At 43.6% G+C, this 19,905-nt stretch overlaps 1 protein-coding gene across 1 annotated transcript in view; it reads left to right on the plus strand.

Moving 5' to 3' along the window:
* Positions 1-19,905, plus strand: part of LOC122559893 (piezo-type mechanosensitive ion channel component 2-like) — a gene marked incomplete at its 5' end in the record, with an annotated part of 241,404 nt that overhangs the window by 132,187 nt on the left and 89,312 nt on the right. Inside the window, 4 exons of the mRNA XM_043710001.1 lie at positions 3,710-3,830; positions 7,467-7,526; positions 8,482-8,648; positions 16,826-17,013. Coding sequence (XP_043565936.1) covers positions 3,710-3,830; positions 7,467-7,526; positions 8,482-8,648; positions 16,826-17,013 — 536 coding nt within the window. The remainder of the gene's footprint in view (positions 1-3,709; positions 3,831-7,466; positions 7,527-8,481; positions 8,649-16,825; positions 17,014-19,905) is intronic.

Below are 19,905 nucleotides of genomic sequence, written 5' to 3' on the forward strand. Positions count from 1 at the left end.
ACCTCCAGTACACTACACTGGCCCACTCAGCTACACCTCCAGTAAGCTACACCACACTCATCTACACCTCCAGTACACTACACTGGCCCAATCATCTACACCCCCAATACACTACACTGACCCACTCATCTCCACCTCCAGTATACTACATTGACCCACTCATCTACACCTCCAGTACACTACACTGGCCCACTCAGCTACACCTCCAGTAAGCTACACTGACCCACTCAATACCTCCAGTACACTACACTGGCCCACTCATTTCCATCTCCAGTACGCTACACTGACCCACTCGACACCTCCAGTACACTGCACTGACCCACTCATCTACACCTCCAATACACTACACTGACCCACTCATCAACACCTCCAGTACGCTATACTGACCCACTCATCCACACCTCCAGTACGCTATACTGACCCACTCATCGACACCTCCAGTACGCTACACTGACCCACTCATCGATACATCCAGTACGCTACACTGACTCACTCATCGATACCTCCAGTATGCTATCATGACCCACTCATCTTCACCTCCAGTACGTTACACTGACCCACTCATCAACACCTCCAGTACACTACACTGGCCCACTCATCTACACCTCCAGTACGCTACACTGACCCACTCATCGACATCTCCAGTACACTACACTGATCCACTCATTTACACCTCCAGTATACTACACGGGCCCACTCATCTACACCTCCAGTACACTGCACTGGCCCACTCATCTACACCTCCAGTACACTACACTGACCCACTCATCTACACCTCCAATATACTGCACTGACCCACTCATCTACATCTCCAGTACGCTAAACTGACCTACTGATCTACATTCCAATATGCTACACTGACCCCCTCATCTACACCTCTAATATATGACACTGATCCGCTCATCTACACCTCCAGTACACTACACTGACCCACTCATCTACACCTCCATATGCCTTCCTCACCGCACTATTTACCCTGGTGGCAACTTTCAGAGATCTGTGTACATGGACACCAAGATCCCTCTGCTCATCCACCAAGATCCCTCTGCTCATCCACCAAGATCCCTCTGCTCATCCACACCTCCAGTACGCTACACTGACCCACTCGACACCTCCAGTACACTACATTGACCCACTCATCCACACCTCCAGTACGCTACAGTGACCCACTCATCTACACCTCCAGTACACTACAATGACCCACTCATCGACACCTCCAGTACGCTACACTGACCCACTCATCGATACCTCCAGTACGCTAAACTGACCCACTCATCTACACCTCCAGTACACTACACTGACCCACTCATCTACACCTCCAGTACCCTACGCTGACCCATTCATCAACACCTCCAGTACACTACACTGACCCACTCATCTACACCTCCAGTACACTACACTGACCCACTCATTGATACCTCCAGTACGCTATACTGACCCACTCATCTACACCTCCAGTACACTACACTGACCCAGTCATCTACACCTCCAGTACGCTATACTGACCCACTCATCTACACCGCCAGTACGCTACACTGACCCACTCAATCACACCTCCAGTACGCTACACTGACCCACTCATCGACATCTCCAGTACACTACACTGACCCACTCATCGACACATCCAGTACGCTACACTGACCCACTCGACACCTCCAGTGCACTACTCTGGCCCACTCATCTATACCTCCAGTACGCTAAACTGACCGACTCATCTACACCTCCAGTACACTACACTGACCCAGTCATCTACACCTCCAGTACCTTCTTTCCTGAACAAGTGCTTAAGCCCGAAACGTCGACTCTCCTATTCCCTGGATGCTGCCTGACCTGCTGCAACGTCGACTCTCCTATTCCCTGGATGCTGCCTGACCTGCTGCGCTTTTCCAGCAACACATTTCTAGCACTCATCTACACTGACCCACTCATCTACACCTCCAATACACTACACTGACCCACTCATCAACACCTCCAGTACGGTACACTGACCCACTCATCTACACATCCAGTATACTACACTGACCCACTCATCGACACCTCCAGTACACTACACTGACCCACTCATAGAACATAGAACATAGAAGAATACAGCGCAGTACAGGCCCTTTGGCCCTCGATGTTGCGCCGATCCAAGCCCACCTAACCTATACTAACCCACTATCCTCCATATACCTATCCAATGATTGAGATTCAATTCCTGTCACAGTCTGAGTTTCAATCCCTGTCACTGACTGAGATTCAATCCCTGTCACTAACTGATATTCAATTCCTGTCATTGACTGAGGGTCAATCCCTGTCACTGATTGAGATTCAATCCCTGTCACTAACTGATATTCAATTCCTGTCATTGACTGAGGGTCAATCCCTGTCACTGATTGAGATTCAATCCCTGTCACTAACTGATATTCAATTCCTGTCATTGACTGAGGGTCAATCCCTGTCACTGATTGAGATTCAATCCCTGTCACTAACTGATATTCAATTCCTGTCATTGACTGAGGGTCAATCCCTGTCACTGATTGAGATTCAATCCCTGTCACTAACTGATATTCAATTCCTGTCATTGACTGAGGGTCAATCCCTGTCACTGATTGAGATTCAATCCCTGTCACTAACTGATATTCAATTCCTGTCATTGACTGAGGGTCAATCCCTGTCACTGATTGAGATTCAATCCACTGACCCACTCATCTACACCTCCAGTACACTACACTGTCCCACTCATTGATACCTCCAGTACGCTATACTGACCCACTCATCTACACCTCCAGTACGCTATACTGACCCACTCATTGACACCTCCAGTACACTACACTGACCCACCCATCGACACCTCCAGTACACTACACTGACCCACTCATCTACACCTCCAGTACACTACACTGACCCACTCATCGACACCTCCAGTACAGTCCGCTGACCCACTTATAAAGAATTTCCTTTCCCTGACATTTGAATAGTTTCAGACTATTTCACTCACCTTCCAAACAGAGTTCAATATCAGTTAAATTGGATACAGTTCCTTAATAAATTTATATCCATCTTGTCGTTTAGTATTTGAGTAAATGTGTCTGGTGATGGTTTCTCTCACAGTGCTTAACTGTTTTAATTTGTGGATGGAGTTAGTGGGTCATGTGACTGACTCCAAGAAAAATCTCAAGAAAGACTACTCATTACAATTACTTATGCATTGAAGGTTCTGTGAAGTTCTCAATGTTTTAAATTATGTAAATTAGCTGGTTGAATTTAGAACTATCATTGTAATACTTGGAGACAAGTAAGATATCCAGTAATTCAATCTAAACAATTCAGCAATCAACCACTGGATAAAGTGAACAAAAGATTGCCAGCCAACAAATTATAATAGTCATATATAAGAGTCATATTAATGTCCTCTCCTGTGCCCTTGACCCATTCACAATCAAATCTACATAATACGAGTCCCTTGTAAAATCACTTGCAACAAATGGACCACGATGTTGTTGTGAGCTGTGTTCTGTGGATTGTGAAGATAACACAGTGTCTGCTGAAGGAGCGTATTTGAGAATGCTGCTTCGTCGTGGCTTTCTCACTTTCTCAATTCCTGAAGAGACCTGAGCCCCAACCTACACTCTGTGCCACGGAAATAGTCTTTAAATGGGCTGAGGCCTCACCCAGGGAGTCTGAATAGACCACGAGTAACTTGTCTGATTTAACTCTTTCCTTACAGTTTGCTTACATAGCCTTAGTCAAAGACTCTAAAGCAGCAGTTGAGGAAAAACACAAGGAGCTGAAGCAGGCAAAGAAAGCACAGAGGATGAAAGAAGATGTGGAGCAAAGAAATCGACAAGGTACTGAATTGCAGCAAATCAGTGTCAATAACTCAGGGGTACTTCGGGCTGGTGAACTATTGGGAAAAACACTGTATGGCATTACTGATTATTTATTCCTCAAATCAACACGGCGTGTAATAAAAAACATAGTAGTGCTCCCTCATTACCTGGGCATGTGTGCTATCCCCGCTTGCTGATAGACACAAATGGAGCTCATTATTTGCGGCAGCACGGTGGCCCTGTGATTAGCACTGCTCTGGTTTCCTTCCACAGTCCAACGATGTGCAGGTTAGGTGGATTAGCCATGGTAAATTTCCCATAGTGACCAGGGATGAGCAGGCGAGGTGGATTAGCCATGGGAAAATACAAGGTTGCAGGGATAGGATAAAGTGTGGGTCTGGGTGGGATGCTTTTTGAAGGGTTGGTATGGACTTGTTAGGCTGAATGGCCTAACAAGTAGGGATTCTATGAGTTCACAGATCATGTATGGATACTGAAATTCAACGATTGAGCCTGAAGACTTGATTGTGTTGGAAATCTGAGTTAAGTATCAAGACTGCAAACCTTTGAATCCCAAATCCCATTGCAAGTATGTCAGCTTTTCACCTTTCTCACCCATTCTATGTGACAATCTACACGTGACTGCATACATAACAATACTTCGTACACAATTAATTTTAATAAGCAACTTCCCTTGTTTTTTTATAAATATCTAACATTTCCATAAACCATTACAAATCCCAGTTCTAAAACATGTGCTGCTTGCTGTTCATCCAGACATAAATGAAGTTTCAAACTCTGGACCATTGGTTCTGATTTTTTTGCCTCTGGTAATGATGTTGTATTCACAGATGTTCCCTTCAGCAGAACTTCCTGTCAACTAATTAAATTCTCCCATAGTACACTCTGGAAAGTAATTTGTTTTAATGTACAAACTCTCCATTTCTTTAAGATCCCTATTAAATATGACATCAATGGTCACTGTGTTGAAATCAGTTAATCAATTCTCATTTAGCAGGCTAAAGGTTACGAAAAGCTCACAATTGCTGAAGTATCTCATAATGACAGCTATGGCTGACTTGGTAGTACACTTGCCTCTGAATCTGTAGGTTCAATTTGAGATTGAGCACTGAGGAAACCAGGTCTGTAAGAGCTCTCCGATTGTCGGAGGTGCTGTCTTTTCAAATGAAATGTTAAACCAAGGCACAACAATGCCTGTTCTTCCTCAGGGGACTAAAGAAATTCAGCAAGTCCAGAAGGACCCCAACAACCTTTATAGGTGCACCATAGAAAACATTTTATCTGGGTGCAACATGGCTTGATACCACAACTGCTCTGCCCAGGATCATAAGAAACTACAGAGAGGTGTGAACATAGGCCTGTATGGTGGTTTGGCCTATCTTCCATCCATTGACTCCATCTACACTTCTTGTTGCCGCAGAAAGGCAGCCAACATCATTAAAGACCCCTCCCATCCTTATTATAATCTCTTTCAATCGCTTCTATCAGGAAGAAAATATAAAAGCTTAGACATACTTACCAACAGGTTCAAGAACAGCTTCTTCCTCACTGTTATGAGACTGCTCAGTGTCCATTATTCTCACATTTCAAACCTAATGTTAATCTTGCTTTTTGTACACCTTCTGTGTAGCCATAACTTTGTAAGTCTTACTCTGTTCAATCATCTGTGTGTTCTTGTTTTCAAAGATCTATCTCTACTGCAATGAAAATAAAAACTTTCCACTGTATTTAGGTACATGTTATAACAGTAAATCAAATAGCCAAATAAATATCTGCCTGCTCAGTTGGACGTAAAAGATCCTATGACACAATCTTGAAAAGCAGCAGGGGATTTGTTCCTGAAGTTCTGATCAATTTTCGTCCTTCAATCTATGTTACAAATTACAAATTATCCAATGACTATTATATTGTAGTAAGTGGGGCTTTGCTGAGCACGCATTGACTGTCATGTCACTGTTTTAGAGCAGTGAATAATAGAATAGAGAAACCTCAATGGATTTCAGTGTCTCAGAAGGGTTTGAGATGTGCTATGAATGTGAAAATGCTAGATAAATGCAAAGCTTTCTGTTTTTTTTGACAGAAGAAACATCAGTAACAATATTACATTAGCAGACTTCAGGACAGTCTTGTAAACACTTTCCTTGCATCTTCATTCGCACTGTAATTACGATTTCTCATTTCTGTCTTTTATTAATGTACATTCCAATTCCTACCTTCCCCACATCAAATTACAATCTCCTTGAGTTATTGCTGGACGACCTAGTGAAGAGTTTCATGTGTATGTTTGAGTACTACCTCCTTAGTTACAGTCCCCTTCGTATTTTTTTCTGTCAATCACAATATTTTGCTCAGTAGTAAGTTGTTCATACTTTAAATGTCCATTCCTGACCCTTCCAGTCTGATTAACACAACTCCTCGTTCTTTCAGTTCAACCTAACATTTTTTGTTTCTCTAGGTGACCATTTTGCACACCTCCGCGCAATCTACAAACATGACCCCAACCTTCAGGTCTCCTGCCATTTCAGTGCAACATCCTGCTGTCATGTTCACTGTTCTGTCCAGGGCTTGCTACAAGGTTTGGTGAAGCCCAGTGCAAATTGGAGAAACTGTACCACATTTTATGATTATGCACATTAGAATCCTTCAGAATTCAGCACTAACTTCTACAATTCCTGACCATGAACGTCATCCTCCATTTTAATATACACCTCTGACCTTCCCGCAAGCCCTTCACCACAGCTGACATTTGCTATTAACACCTACTCTGGGCCAATACTTTGTCACTTCTCTAAACAATTACCACTCCTTTTGCCTCTTGTTTGACCTTCAATCTTTAATCTCCCTTACCTTCTAACCTTTTCCTGACATTCCTTTTTGATTTTCTTTTCCACCAGGTTTAACCATCCATTTTCCACCGCTCTGCCATCCCAAACTGAACTCAAAGATTAACTTTGTTTATTTTTCTCCACAGATGATGCCAGACCTGCTGAGTTTCACCAGCAGGTTTTTTTTTCAGTTTTTTAAAAAAATATATTTTTATTCCTTTTCCCTCTCTCTGGTTCTATCCTGGAGTTAACTTAACTTTCATAATTGGGTAATCATCATGCTCAAGTCTGGCTGGTGAATATTTGTAAAGTATTTCACCACAGAATGCTTCACCCTCAAGCCTAATCCTTTCCCAATTGATCATCAATTTCATTCATCCTCCAGCAGTCTTGCTGAATAAGGATAGGGAGCATGATTCCTGGCTGATTAACTGAGTATCCTAATCCCGGGCTTTGTCATCTGTACTGATCTGACTCCTCTTCCAGCGGAGATGAGCAAGTCAACAGCAGGTCAGGGCCAGAGTTAGGCTCTTCCTGAAAATTGGAGCTCAGTGCCATAATGAACTAAAGATGAGTGAACGTATGTAATTAGGAGGCCAAACTCAAATGTGAAGGAGCAGGTGCTGCTGCTTGGCAGCTATGTAGGCAAATCAGTCACAGAATTGCAGAAAGGGACTGGGGTTTTGAACGGCTTAAATGTAAATAGAGATATTTTGTTCAAAATAACTTTACTTGTATCTTTAAAATAAGAGAGCCAATGGAATGATATTAACAAGTCAGAGGCTGTCATTGTATTTCTGAATTTCAGATTTAAACAGAGCTGACTCCAGTGAAGATGAACTGGATGCTTCGAGTGTGCAGGATCCGGGTTAGTGACCCTAACAGCGACATGCAGCGAGTTAGAAATAGTGGGATTACAATGGGCAGATGTACAAACATTTTAACTTTTCTTAAAGTTTCATGGGAATTGTTAAATTCATTATTATTGTAATGCAACATCTTGATTTCTGTTTTCTGTGATGTGGTGTGATGTGGTGCCACTGCATAACTTGGGAAAGGGAAGGCAAGTTGAAAGCTGGCCATGTGAGTGGATTGAAAGGGATTCTGTCACACTGCAATGTAATTTCTTCAGAGAAAAAACAGTAACAATCTCAGTAGAGCTCACAGTTATGGAAAACCGATTGGTTCCTGAATCCCAAAATAATAGATAAAGTTTTTAAATTGGTTAAACATTGAGCTTCGTGTGGTGAACAAACCCAACCCTTTTCATTTCTTCACCTAACCAATAGCTATCATCCATTATATCACTCTAGCAAGTCTCCTTCCTGAAGCATGGCTTCCAGAATTTGATGGTATGGTCAGTTGAGAGCAACCAATATTATATAAAGGTTTTACATGACCTCTTAGCTTATGCTCTCTGTTTTTTATTCTAAAGCCAAGCGACCCATAGACTTTTTAACAGCCTTATCAACTTGCCTTACAAAAATTACAAAAATGAAGCACCCGGTAGGTCTCTTTTCATCACAACTTTAAAGTTGCACTCATTTACATTGGACTCTTCTTTTCCGTTGCAAAAAGGCATTACTTCATACTTGCATTTGCTTTGTCTGATTTCACCAATCTATTCATGCCCCTGAAGTTGTTACAATACTCCTGACTATTCACATTTTGAGTTTTTGTGACAGCTGCAAATTTTGAAATCCAAATCCAGGTTATGATTCCAATTTGTCACTGTCAATTTCTGAATAACCAAAACCGCTTTTATTCTAATAAGGAGTTGTCCTTGTTTCTTACAGCTTAATGTGCCTTTTCTTTATATGTAGATAATTTCATCAAGCGGAGCGTGAACATCCTGACCTTCACTTGGATGTTTGTCCAAGCATTGCTTGATGGACTGATTGAGCTTCTGAACTCCATCTCCAAGGATTATATTGATATCTCCGCTGTGCTGAGCTTTGAGAGGTCCATTTTAAGAAGAGAATTAAAACAGGTGACTAGTTTCATTCCCCTTTAACACATCCTAACACCAGTGACTTCTCTTAAATGTAGACTCCTTCATTGTTTGTTTAATCACATCTGTTATCAGGACAAGATGGTCCCTTGTTACAAACAAGGAACTTTTTGAGATTTATTAAGTCATGAGATGTGAATGGCATGTGTCTTTTCCTTCGAATTAGGGATTTCAAGACTGGGGGTTTAAGGTGGGAGGGGAAAGATTTAAAAAAGACAAGGGGGTGCAATTTTGTTTTTTGCAGTGTTTCATGTGTGGAATGAGCTTCCAGAGGAAGTGATATATGTGGGTACAGTTATCACATTGAGAAGATATTTGGATGAATAAGAATAAGAAATGTTTGGAGTGGTATGGGCCAAGTGCAGTCAGGGGGGCTTGGTTTAGTTTGAGATTATGGTCAGCATGGTTAGACCAAAGGGTCTGTTTCCATGTTGAACGACGCTATGATTGTGAATGGGTGTAGGCCACTCTACCCTTTGTCCCAATTCAATAAGCTCATGGTAGATTTGATTGTAATCTCAACTCTACATTCTTGCACATCCACCTGTTAATCTTTCATCCTCTTGGTCATCAAGATTCTGTCTATCTCTGCCTTAAAAAATGTTTTGCATACATTTTCCGAATCTGCCATGTTGAGAGGAACAAATACCAAAGGTGGGTTTTTTCCCTCTTGAGGCCGGTGGTGGGAGCCCAGCTTTGGACAGTTGCCTCCAAAATACCAACTCCAGATCCTGGGGGAGCAGGCGCTGGCTATAGATGGGTCACCAACCCTGGAAAGCTTTCAGACACAGCTGCAGAGGCAGCCAGCTATAGAGGCGAGCTGTTCAAAATCCCTACCACAGGTTTTGTCCCAGCTGTTCACCAAAACAAACAGGCCATGAATCACTTCCCCCTCACCCATCTGAAATCCCTACATATTCCCCAAGCCCATCCATTCCACTTTGTGACCCTCAAGTACTCCATTAATCAATATAGCCCACAACTAGGTTTGGCACATCCATGACCATATGCAATATACTATGGAAGCAAGTGGCCCTACAGTGACAGTTGGATCTGTATAAAAGAAATTAATTTATTCATAACTTTCCATGTTAAAGCCACAATGCTTTTTTAAAAAATGAACTGTCTTTACTCCATTCCAATAAACGTTTCAATCGTCCAAGCTCTACCCAGATAATCTCATTTGAAGAGCTTTCTAAGACAACCTCCCTTATTAATTAAAAAAAACTGTCTCTACAGTAATGCTATGCCCCCACCTTCATTATATCCCTCCCATCATGCTTGAAACTTCTGTAAACTGGAATTATGAGCTGTCAGTCCTGATCTTCCTTCTCCCATGTAATCTGGAGATTACAACCTCAGTAGTGCTCTCTTTAATCCACTACCTAACTCTAAATTTTAATTTCAGGACCTCATTTCTTTATTTAACCCATGTCATTGGTATTGATATGTTTGCTGGCTGTTCCACCTCCCTTGTAGTCACTCTGCGACATCCTTGCGACATCTCTACACTGGCACCAGAGGGGCAACATACCAATCAGAGTTTGGTTTCTGGCCACAGAACCACCTGTTAGTTCCATCTGTGTGCTCGCTTTCTGGGTTTCAAGCACAAGTATCCCCAAGTCATTTTGGGTCATAGTTTTTGCAGTTTTTCACCATTTAAATAATAACTCTGTTCTTTTGTTCTCCCCACCAAAGTGAACAACCCCTCATTTTCCCAAATTATACTCCATTTGCCAACTTTTTGCCACTTACTTAACCTGTCAATATCTCTCTGTAAGCTATTTGTAACCCTCTCGCAACTTGCTGAAGCACCTATATTTGTGTCATCCGCAAATATGGCTCCAGTACACTTGCTTCCTTCCTCCAAGTCATTGATATATGTTGTAAACAGTCCCAACACTGATCCCTGTGGAAGCCCACTGATTACAGGTATTCAACCTGAAAAACCACCCCTTAGCCCCACTCACTGTTTCCTGTCCATTAGCCAATTCTCTAACTATGGCAATATTCTAGCTTCAGTGCCATAGGCTCTTATCTTTTGACTTAACCTTCTGTGAGGTATCTTGTTGAATGCCTTCTGGAAGTCCAAATATGACGGCATCTATTTATTCCCCTCTATCCATTCTGGGTGAGACTTCCTCGAAAATCTCTAATAAATTAGGGTGGCATGGTGGTTCAGTGGTAAGCACTGAAGCCTCACAGCACCAGGGTCCCAGGTTTGATTCCAGCCTCGGGTAACTGTCTGTGTGGAGTTTGGACATTCTCCCCGTGTCTGCGTGGGTTTCCTCTGGGTGCTCCGGTTTCCTCCCACAGTCCAAAGATGTGCAGGTCATGTGAATTGGCCATGCTAAATTGCCCATAGTGTTAGGTGCATTAGTCAGAGGGAAATGGGTCTGGGTGGGGTACTCTTCGGAGGGTCGGTGTGGACTTGTTGGGCCGAAGGGCCTGTTTCCACACTGTAGGGAATCTAATCTAATCCAAAAAAATTAGTCAGACACAATTTTCCCTTTCATGAAGCCACGCTGACTCTGCTTCAATAGATTGTGATTTTCCAAATGTGCTGCTATTACTTCCTCCATAATTGGTTCCAACAATAGATATGAGGCTAATCGGCCGATATTACCCACATGTTGCCTCTCTCCCCTTTTGAATACAGGGTCACGTTGGCAGTTTTCCAATCCTCTGGTACTTCTCCAGAGGAGAAAGTGAGGTCTGCAGATGCTGGAGATCAAAGTTGAAACTTTATTGCTGGAACAGCACAGCAGGTCAGGCAGCATCCAGGGAACAGGAGATTCGACGTTTCGGGCACAGGCCCTTCTTCAGGAGCCTACTTCTCCAGAGCCCAATTTTGGATAATTATGACCAATGCATCGACTTATCTCTGCAGATAATTCTTTTCGGATCCTGGAATATAAGCCATTAGGGCCAGGGGATTTACCTGCCCTTCTTCCCATTAGATTTGTCTAATACTACTTCACTAGTGTTGCTGATGGTACTTAATTCCTTCCCATAGTCTTTCATATTAATGGGACTTTCAAAGTATCTTCCACTGTAAAGACTGAGGCAAAATATCTGATCAATACCTTGGTCTCAATTTAAATGACAGTTCTAAAACAACAATTCAATAAACCTCATATTCGAATCAAAATATTATTCTCCAATTAAAGTCATCATTCAAATCTAATTCTGTTTTCTAATGCTGTATACTGTAGCAAGAACTTGCCCAGTGTGTTTCAAGTTATTTTGGTGTTCTAATGAAAGGGTTACATCACCATCCTACTAAACTAGAGGTTTGGATAAATAATCCAGAGAACGCTGATTTCAAATCTCCTTAGGGTCATTTGAGAATCTGAATTTGAACAACAGACTTAGCTAAGTTGGAAGCCCACAGATTTGAGGGCACATTACTGACGTGAATAGGGAATTGGTTCAAGACAGAAAACAGAATTGGAATGACTCAAATTGGCAGGACCTGACTTGTCCTATTGTGTAGGGATCTTATTATGCAGTCACAGAGTCATACAGCACGGAAACAGACCCTTCGGCCCAACCGTCCATGCTGACCACTTTTCCCAAACTAAACTAGTCCCATTTGGCCGCAATTGGCCCATATCCCTCTAAATCTTTCCTATTCATGTATCTGTCCAAATGTCTTTTAACTGTCACTAAGTTATAATTGTACCTTATCTATCACTTCCTCCAGCAGTTCATTCCATGTGTGAAAAAGCTGCCCCTCAGGTCCCTTTAAATCTTTCTCCTCTCGCCTTTAAAATTATGCCCTCTAGTTTTGATTAGATTAGATTACATTACATTACAGTGTGGAAACAGACCCTTCGGCCCAACAAGTCCATACCGAGCCGCCGAAGCGCAACCCACCCATACCCCTACGTTTACCCCTTACCTAACACTACGGGCAATTTAGCATGGCCAATTCACCTGACCTGCACATCTTTGGACTGTGGGAGGAACTTCCCTATCCTAGGGAAAAAAACCTTTGCTATTCACCTTATCTATGCCCTGCAATATTTTACAAATCTCCATTGAGGTCATCCCTCAACTTACTACGCTTCACAGAAAAAAGGCTTAAATTAATCACCATGTTCACTAACGGTTTGGATAATGACATAAAAAGTCATATATCCAAATTTGCTGATGAGACAAAAGTTGGCAGCATTATAGACAGTGTTGACAACAGCATAAAATTATAACAGAATATCAATAGATAAGATGAGCTGTGGCAGATGGAGTTTAATATAAGGACGTGTGAGGTTAACCATTCCATTGCAGAAAAGAACAGATCTGAGGATTTTTTTTTAAAAGGCATAAAGTTAAATACAGAGGAGGTCCAATGAGATTTGGAGGGTTTAGGTGCATAGTTGTTTAAAATGCCATGAACAGGCACAGAAAACAGTCAAGGTGGCTAACAGTCAAAGCTGGCCTTCATATTTAAAGGGCCGGAATGTAAGGGAGCAGACATTATGCTGCAGCTATGCAAAACCTTAGTTAGACCCCACTTACAGTACTGTGAGCAGATTCGGGTTCCACACCTGAGGAACAATGTTTTGACCCTGAAGGGAGTTCAACACAAGGATGATACCTGGACTTCAGGGGTTAAGTTATGAGGACAGATTAGACAACTTAGACTTTTTATTCTCTCAAAGTTGTAAGCAGTGATCTAATCGAGGTTTTCAGGATATTAACAGGGAAAGACGGGGTAGATAAATACAAACTATTTACACCGATTGAAGATTACAGAACCAGAGGACATTGCCTAAGAATTAGGGCCAGGCCATTCAGGACAAATGTCAGAAATTGCTTCTACACACAGGGGAGAGTAGAATCTCCTTTATTGCCATGTGTACTCCAGTACAGGAGTACAGGGAATAGCTTTTACAATTGGTGCCTTTAATGGTGCCATCTTAGGTACAAATACCTCGGTACAAATCTTGGATGCAAAAGAGGAATAAAAGGAAAAGTAGAAGCATTACTTAGTGTCTAGAAAAAAAAGTTAGGAAGAAGATAATTATAACATAGTTAAAGGATTGACATAACTGTCTAGTAAAGAATCTCCAGTAGCAGCAGTTCAGGACATGGTCTGACTGCTTGCACCAGGTCCAAGTCTAACAACTGTCCTGCTCCACTCCAAGCTTCCAGTCTGCTCCTCACTGACACTCAGCTGCACCGAGGTAAGTGAAGGTTTGGAGCTTTCTCCCTTAAATGGTGGCCGATTTTAATTCGATTATTACATTTAAATCTGAGATAAACAAAGCAAGGATATCAAAGCATATTGGCCCCGGGCAAGTCTATGGACTTAGACTATAGATAGGCCATGACCTTATTGATTGGTGGTGCAGGTTAGAGGGGCCGAATGACCAACTGCTGTTCCTATGTTCCTGAAAACATGGACCCAAAAATGTGATTTTAGTGTTTCTGGTGTTGAGGCTGTTGAAATGTTATTATAAAACCCAAGGTCATTTCGAGAAGGAAACTTATTTACCTGTTGTGGTCTATCCTGCATTACCACATAATTTCAGTTCAAAATAGTTCATTGTGGTCAAGCACCTTTGCACATTGGATATAACAAGTCATAGAGGTGTACAGTACGGAAAAAGATGCTTCAGACTAACTTTTCCATGCTGATCAGATACACTAAGTTAATCTAGTCCCATTTGCCAGCATTTGGCCCATGTCTCTCTAAACCCCTATTATGTATATACCCATCCAGATGCCTCTTAAAAGTTGAAATTTATCAGCCTCCATCACCTCCTCTGGCAGTTCATTCCATACACAGACCACCCTCTGTGTGAAAAAATTGCTCCTTAGTTCCCTCTCACCTTAAATCTGTGCCCTCTAGTTCTGGACTCCCCCACCCTGGGAAAAAGACCTTGTCTATTCATCCTATCCATGCCCCTCATGATTTTATTAACGTCTATAAGGTCACCTCTCATTCTCCGACACTCCAGGGAAAACAGCCCCAGTCTATTCAGCCTCTCCCTATGGCTGAAATCCTCCAACCCTGGCAACATCCATGTAAATCTTTTCTGAACCCTTTCAAGTTTCACAACAGGCTTTCTGTGGCAGGGAGGCCAGAATTGAACATAATAGTCCAAAAGTGACCTAACCAATGTCCTGTATAGCTGCGATATGACCTCCCAACTCCTGTAATCAATGCACTGAGCAATAAAGGAAAGCATACCAAATGCCTTCTTTATTATCCTGTTGACCTTGGACTCCACTTTCAAGGAACTATGAACCTTCTCTCCAAGGTCTCTTTGTTTAGCAACACTCCCTAGGACCTTCCCATTAAGTGGATAAGTCCTGTCCTGATTTGCCTTTCCAAAATGCAGCACCTCACATTTATCTAAATTAAACTCCATCTGCCACTCCTCAGCCCATTGGCCATCTGATCAAGGTCCCACTGTAATCTGAGGTAACCTTCTTTGCTGTCCACTACACACCCAATTCTGGTGTCAACTGCAAACTTACCAACTATAGCTCCTATGTTCATATCCAAATCATTTATATAAATGAAAACTATGGACTCAGCACCAATCCTCGTGGTACACCACTGGTCACAGGCATCCAGTCTGAAAGGCAAACCTCCACCATGAGGGTGTCTCCTACCTCCGAGTCAGTTATGTATCCAAATGGCCAGTTCTCCCTGTATTCCATGATATCTAAACTTGTTAACCAGTCGCCCATGTAGAACTTTGTTGAATGACTTACTGAAGTCCATAATGACAGAGTCCATCGCTCTACCTTCATCAATCCTCTTTGTCAATTCTTCAAAAAAACTCAATCAAATTTGTGAGACATGATAACTCACGCACAAATCTCTAATCAGTCCTTGCCTTCCCAAATACATGTAAATCCTGTTCCTCAGAATCCTCTCCAGCAACTTGTCCACTACCGATATCATTGAAGAGAAAATGAGGTCTGCAGATGCTGGAGATCAGAGATGGAAATGTGTTGCTGGAGAAGCGCAGCAGGTCAGGCAGCATCTAGGGAACAGGAGAATCGACGTTTCGGGCATTAGCCCTTCTTCAGGAAGAAGGGCTAATGCCCGAAACGTCGATTCTCCTGTTCCCTAGATGCTGCCTGACCTGCTGCGCTTCTCCAGCAACACATTTCCACTACCGATATCAGCCTCACCGGTCTACAGTTCCCTGGCACCACATTAGCCAACCTCCGGTTTTCTGGCACATCACCTATGGCTAGCAATGCTGCAAATATCTCAGCAAGGGGCCCAACAATCAATTCCTTAGCGTCCCACAGAGTTCTAGGGTACACCTGATCTGGTCTTGGGGATTTATCCACCTTTATGCACTTTAAGACATCCAGTACCACCTCTGTAATATGGACATTTTTCTAGTTATCTCTATTTATTTCCCAAGTTCTCTATTTTCCATGTCCTTCTCCATGGTAAATGCTGATGCAACATGTTATGTTATATAAATATAAACTGCTCTTTCCTTTCTTCCTTTTTAATCTTTCTCCATTTTCATCCCATTCTAACATGGCTGACTCTGAACTATCCTTAGCAGAGTGTTTAGTTGTATTAATCAGAACCAATGAAGATGTGCAATGATCTCTGGCCTTACAAGTAAGGCCCACATTTTGAGAATGAATGTTGTCACAGCAGCATAGTCTGTGTAGCATAGTCTGCAGGCAGGAGGCAATCAGAAGGGTAATTTATCAAACAAGAGGGTTTTAAATGAAAGCTCTTGGGCGGCACGGTGGCACAGTGGTTAGCACTGCTGCCTCACAGCGCCAGAGACCCGGGTTCAATTCCCGCCTCAGGCGACTGACTGTGTGGAGTTTGCACGTTCTCCCCGTGTCTGCATGGGTTTCCTCCGGGTGCTCCGGTTTCCTCCCACAGTCCAAAGATGTGCAGGTCAGGTGAATTGGCCATGCTAAATTTCCCGTAGTGTTAGGTAAGGGGTAAATGTCGGGGTATGGGTGGGTTACGCTTCGGCGGGGCGGTGTGGACTTGTTGGGCCGGAGGGCCTGTTTCCACACTGTAAATAATCTAATCTAATCTAAACAATGTGATGGGGTGAGGAAGCTGCTGTAAAATCTAAGCCACTGAATTGTCAATTAAACATAAACTATTCTGACTATACCACATGACCATACCTCTCCATTACCCTTAGGGAAAGCTTTCAAACCAGGAGACCATTCATCATTTTTACAATGTCAAACTAAAATGTCAAGCTCCCTGTAATCCTGATGGTGCCTTGGAGAGAGATGAGTCAATGGAAGGAGAGCAAGCGTCAACCTCGAGCTATCACAAAATGGCCAGCTTTGATTCGATGTTATCCAGAGACAGCAGTGTGTCCAGGTAAAGGTCCCTCACCTGTTCAACATCCACACAGGCCAGTGTTGGATTCTGGGTGACAGCATAATGCTGTGGAAGTGCCCCAGTCATTATATTAAATATAATTGTAGCATGGACTGAACAATATCGTGTTGCAACATTAAAGTAGTTAGTGGAGACTGGGCAATGGTGACCAGGCAATGGTGACCGGGTGATGCTGACTGTGTCCTCACTGTGGTGACTGGGTGATGCTGACTGTGTCTGCGCTGGGGAGACTGGGTGATGCTGACTGTGTCCTCACTATGGTGACCGGGTGATGCTGACTGAGTCCTCCTGTGGTGACCGGGCGATGCTGACTGTGTCCTCACTATGGTGACCGGGTGATGCTGACTGTGTCCTCACTATGGTGACCGGGCGATGCTGACTGTGTCCTCACTGTGGTGACCGGGCGATGCTGACTGTGTCCTCACTGTGGTAACCGGGCGATGCTGACTGTGTGTGCAATGGGGAGACTGGACGATGCTGACTGTGTCCTCCCTGTGGTGACCGGGCGATGCTGACCATGTGTGCACTGGGGAGACCGGGCGATGCTGACTGTGTCCTCACTGTGGTGACCGGGCGATGCTGACTGTGTCCTCACTGTGGTGACCGGGTGATGTTGACTGTGTCCTCACTGTGGTGACCGGGTGATGCTGACTGTGTCCACGTTGGGGAGACTGGACGATGCTGACTGTGTCCTCACTGTGGTGACCGGGCGATGCTGACTGTGTGTGCACTGGGGAGACTGGACGATGCTGACTGTGTCCTCACTGTGGTAACCGGGCGATGCTGACTGTGTGTGCAATGGGGAGACTGGACGATGCTGACTGTGTCCTCCCTGTGGTGACCGGGCGATGCTGACCGTGTGTGCACTGGGGAGACTGGACGATGCTGACTGTGTCCTCACTGTGGTGACCGGGCGATGCTGACTGTGTCCTCACTGTGGTGACCGGGTGATGCTGACTGTGTCCACGCTGGGGAGACTGGACTGTAGTGACCAGGCTGTCCAATGGTGGAGATCTGACATGAATTTGAAATGATAATTGAACACTGCTGGACTTGAAGTTCCATTGGAGTGGAATTAAAAGGGATGTTTTATTCTTTCACAGGATTTAGATGTTACTGTGACAAAGTTGCTCCTTATATACAGTTATGTTGTTTTTGGTTTCTTTTCAGAGAGGTCTGAAAAGTCTAAGTTTGAAGGGTTTTTGGGCCAGTTTGATAATAGCTAACAGATATTGCCTCAGGAAAAAAGGCTTTCATGTTTATGAAAAAACTCTTGTATGATGAAAAGGGAGTGGTCAGTTCTCCCAGCTCAGCTTTTCTCTGGTTTGGTTTTAGCACAGTAGTGTTCTGAAGCTGCTGGACCCAAAGGAGCAGGTCTCTCTCTGACTTCTCTCCTGTAAGACCCTGTGTTTGGTTTTGCCTTTTGTGCCAAGGGGCGTTTATGGGGATTGTCGCAAGTGTTTGGAACAGCATCGTTAAGTTGGGATGATCTGTTGAGTTTTTGAATAAGTTAAGTTATTCGGTATTCTGTTGTCTTTAGTTTGTGTTTCACTCAGTAATCTTGTAAATAAATTCCATTTTGTTTAAAACTGTGGTTCGACCAACTGCATCCCTCCTGGAATAAGCACATTACACCTACTTAAAACAACCAGCAAATTGAGATCTGGGCTACTTTCTTGAAATGTTTTGAGGGGGTCTGACCTGGCCCATAACACCATCTGGGCCAGGATTTATTAGGTTAGATTTTAGATTACATTACAGTGTGGAAACAGGCCCTTCGGCCCAACAAGTCCACACCGACCCGCCGAAGCGTAACCCACCCATACCCCTACCCTACATTTACATTTTACCCCCTTACTTAACATTACAGGCAATTTAGTATGGCCAATTCACCTGACCTGCACATCTTTGGACTGTGGGAGGAAACTGGAGCACCCGGAGGAAACCCACGCAGACACGGGGAGAATGGGCAAACTCCACACAGAGAGTCGCCTGAGGCGGGAATTGAACCCAGGTCTCTGGTGCTGTGAGGCAGCAGTGCTAACCACTGTGCCACCGTGCCGCCCACATGGATTTATTGCTTATCCCTACTTTCCCCAGAGAAAGTGCTGGTGGTTCTGTTCGTTTGATGCACGTTGAGAGAACAGAAGTAACAAGAGTAACCTCACTGTGTTAGAAAATAGCATGCCAGTAAAATCATGATGAGTCAAATTCAGAAAGCTGGTTGTGGTGAAGTTCCCTCCGATAGATTCAATGATCCTTTAGAAGATGCCTGAGACAGGGAAGTCCCGATTAACCAAACCCATGCACACTCCTATGGCTGTGCTAAACAATCCGAGTTGAGAAGAGTCATACTGGACCGTGAAAAGTCTGTGTGAAAGTAGTAGTGTTCTCAGTCAGAGAGAAAAGTCCAAATAGCAACTTGAAAACCAAGCCACACAATGAAAACAGGACATCATTAAGGAGTAGGAAATGCCCAGTTCCACCATTGAGTTGGTCACCCATTCTGAAACATGAAGCAATTGTCTTAGAAAATTTGGCATGCAGGCATTTTCTCCTGCAAGGAAGGAGGAGGAGAATGGCTGCCTTCCCAAGGCTGATATGCATCAAGATTAGATTAGATTACTTACAGTGTGGAAACAGGCCCTTCGGCCCAATCAGTCGACACCGACCCTCCAAAGAGCAACCCACTCAGACCCATTCCCCTGCATTTACCTGTTCATCTAACACTACGGGCAATTTAGCACGGCCAATCCACCTAACTGTGGGAGGAAACCGGAGCACCCGGAAGAAACCCACGCAGACACGGGGAGAATGTGCAAACTCCACACAGACAGTTGCCCGAGGCGGGAACTGAACCCGGGTCTCTGG

The sequence above is a fragment of the Chiloscyllium plagiosum genome, chromosome 20 (genome assembly GCF_004010195.1).
Source record: "Chiloscyllium plagiosum isolate BGI_BamShark_2017 chromosome 20, ASM401019v2, whole genome shotgun sequence".
In the NCBI taxonomy this organism is placed as follows: domain Eukaryota; kingdom Metazoa; phylum Chordata; class Chondrichthyes; order Orectolobiformes; family Hemiscylliidae; genus Chiloscyllium; species Chiloscyllium plagiosum.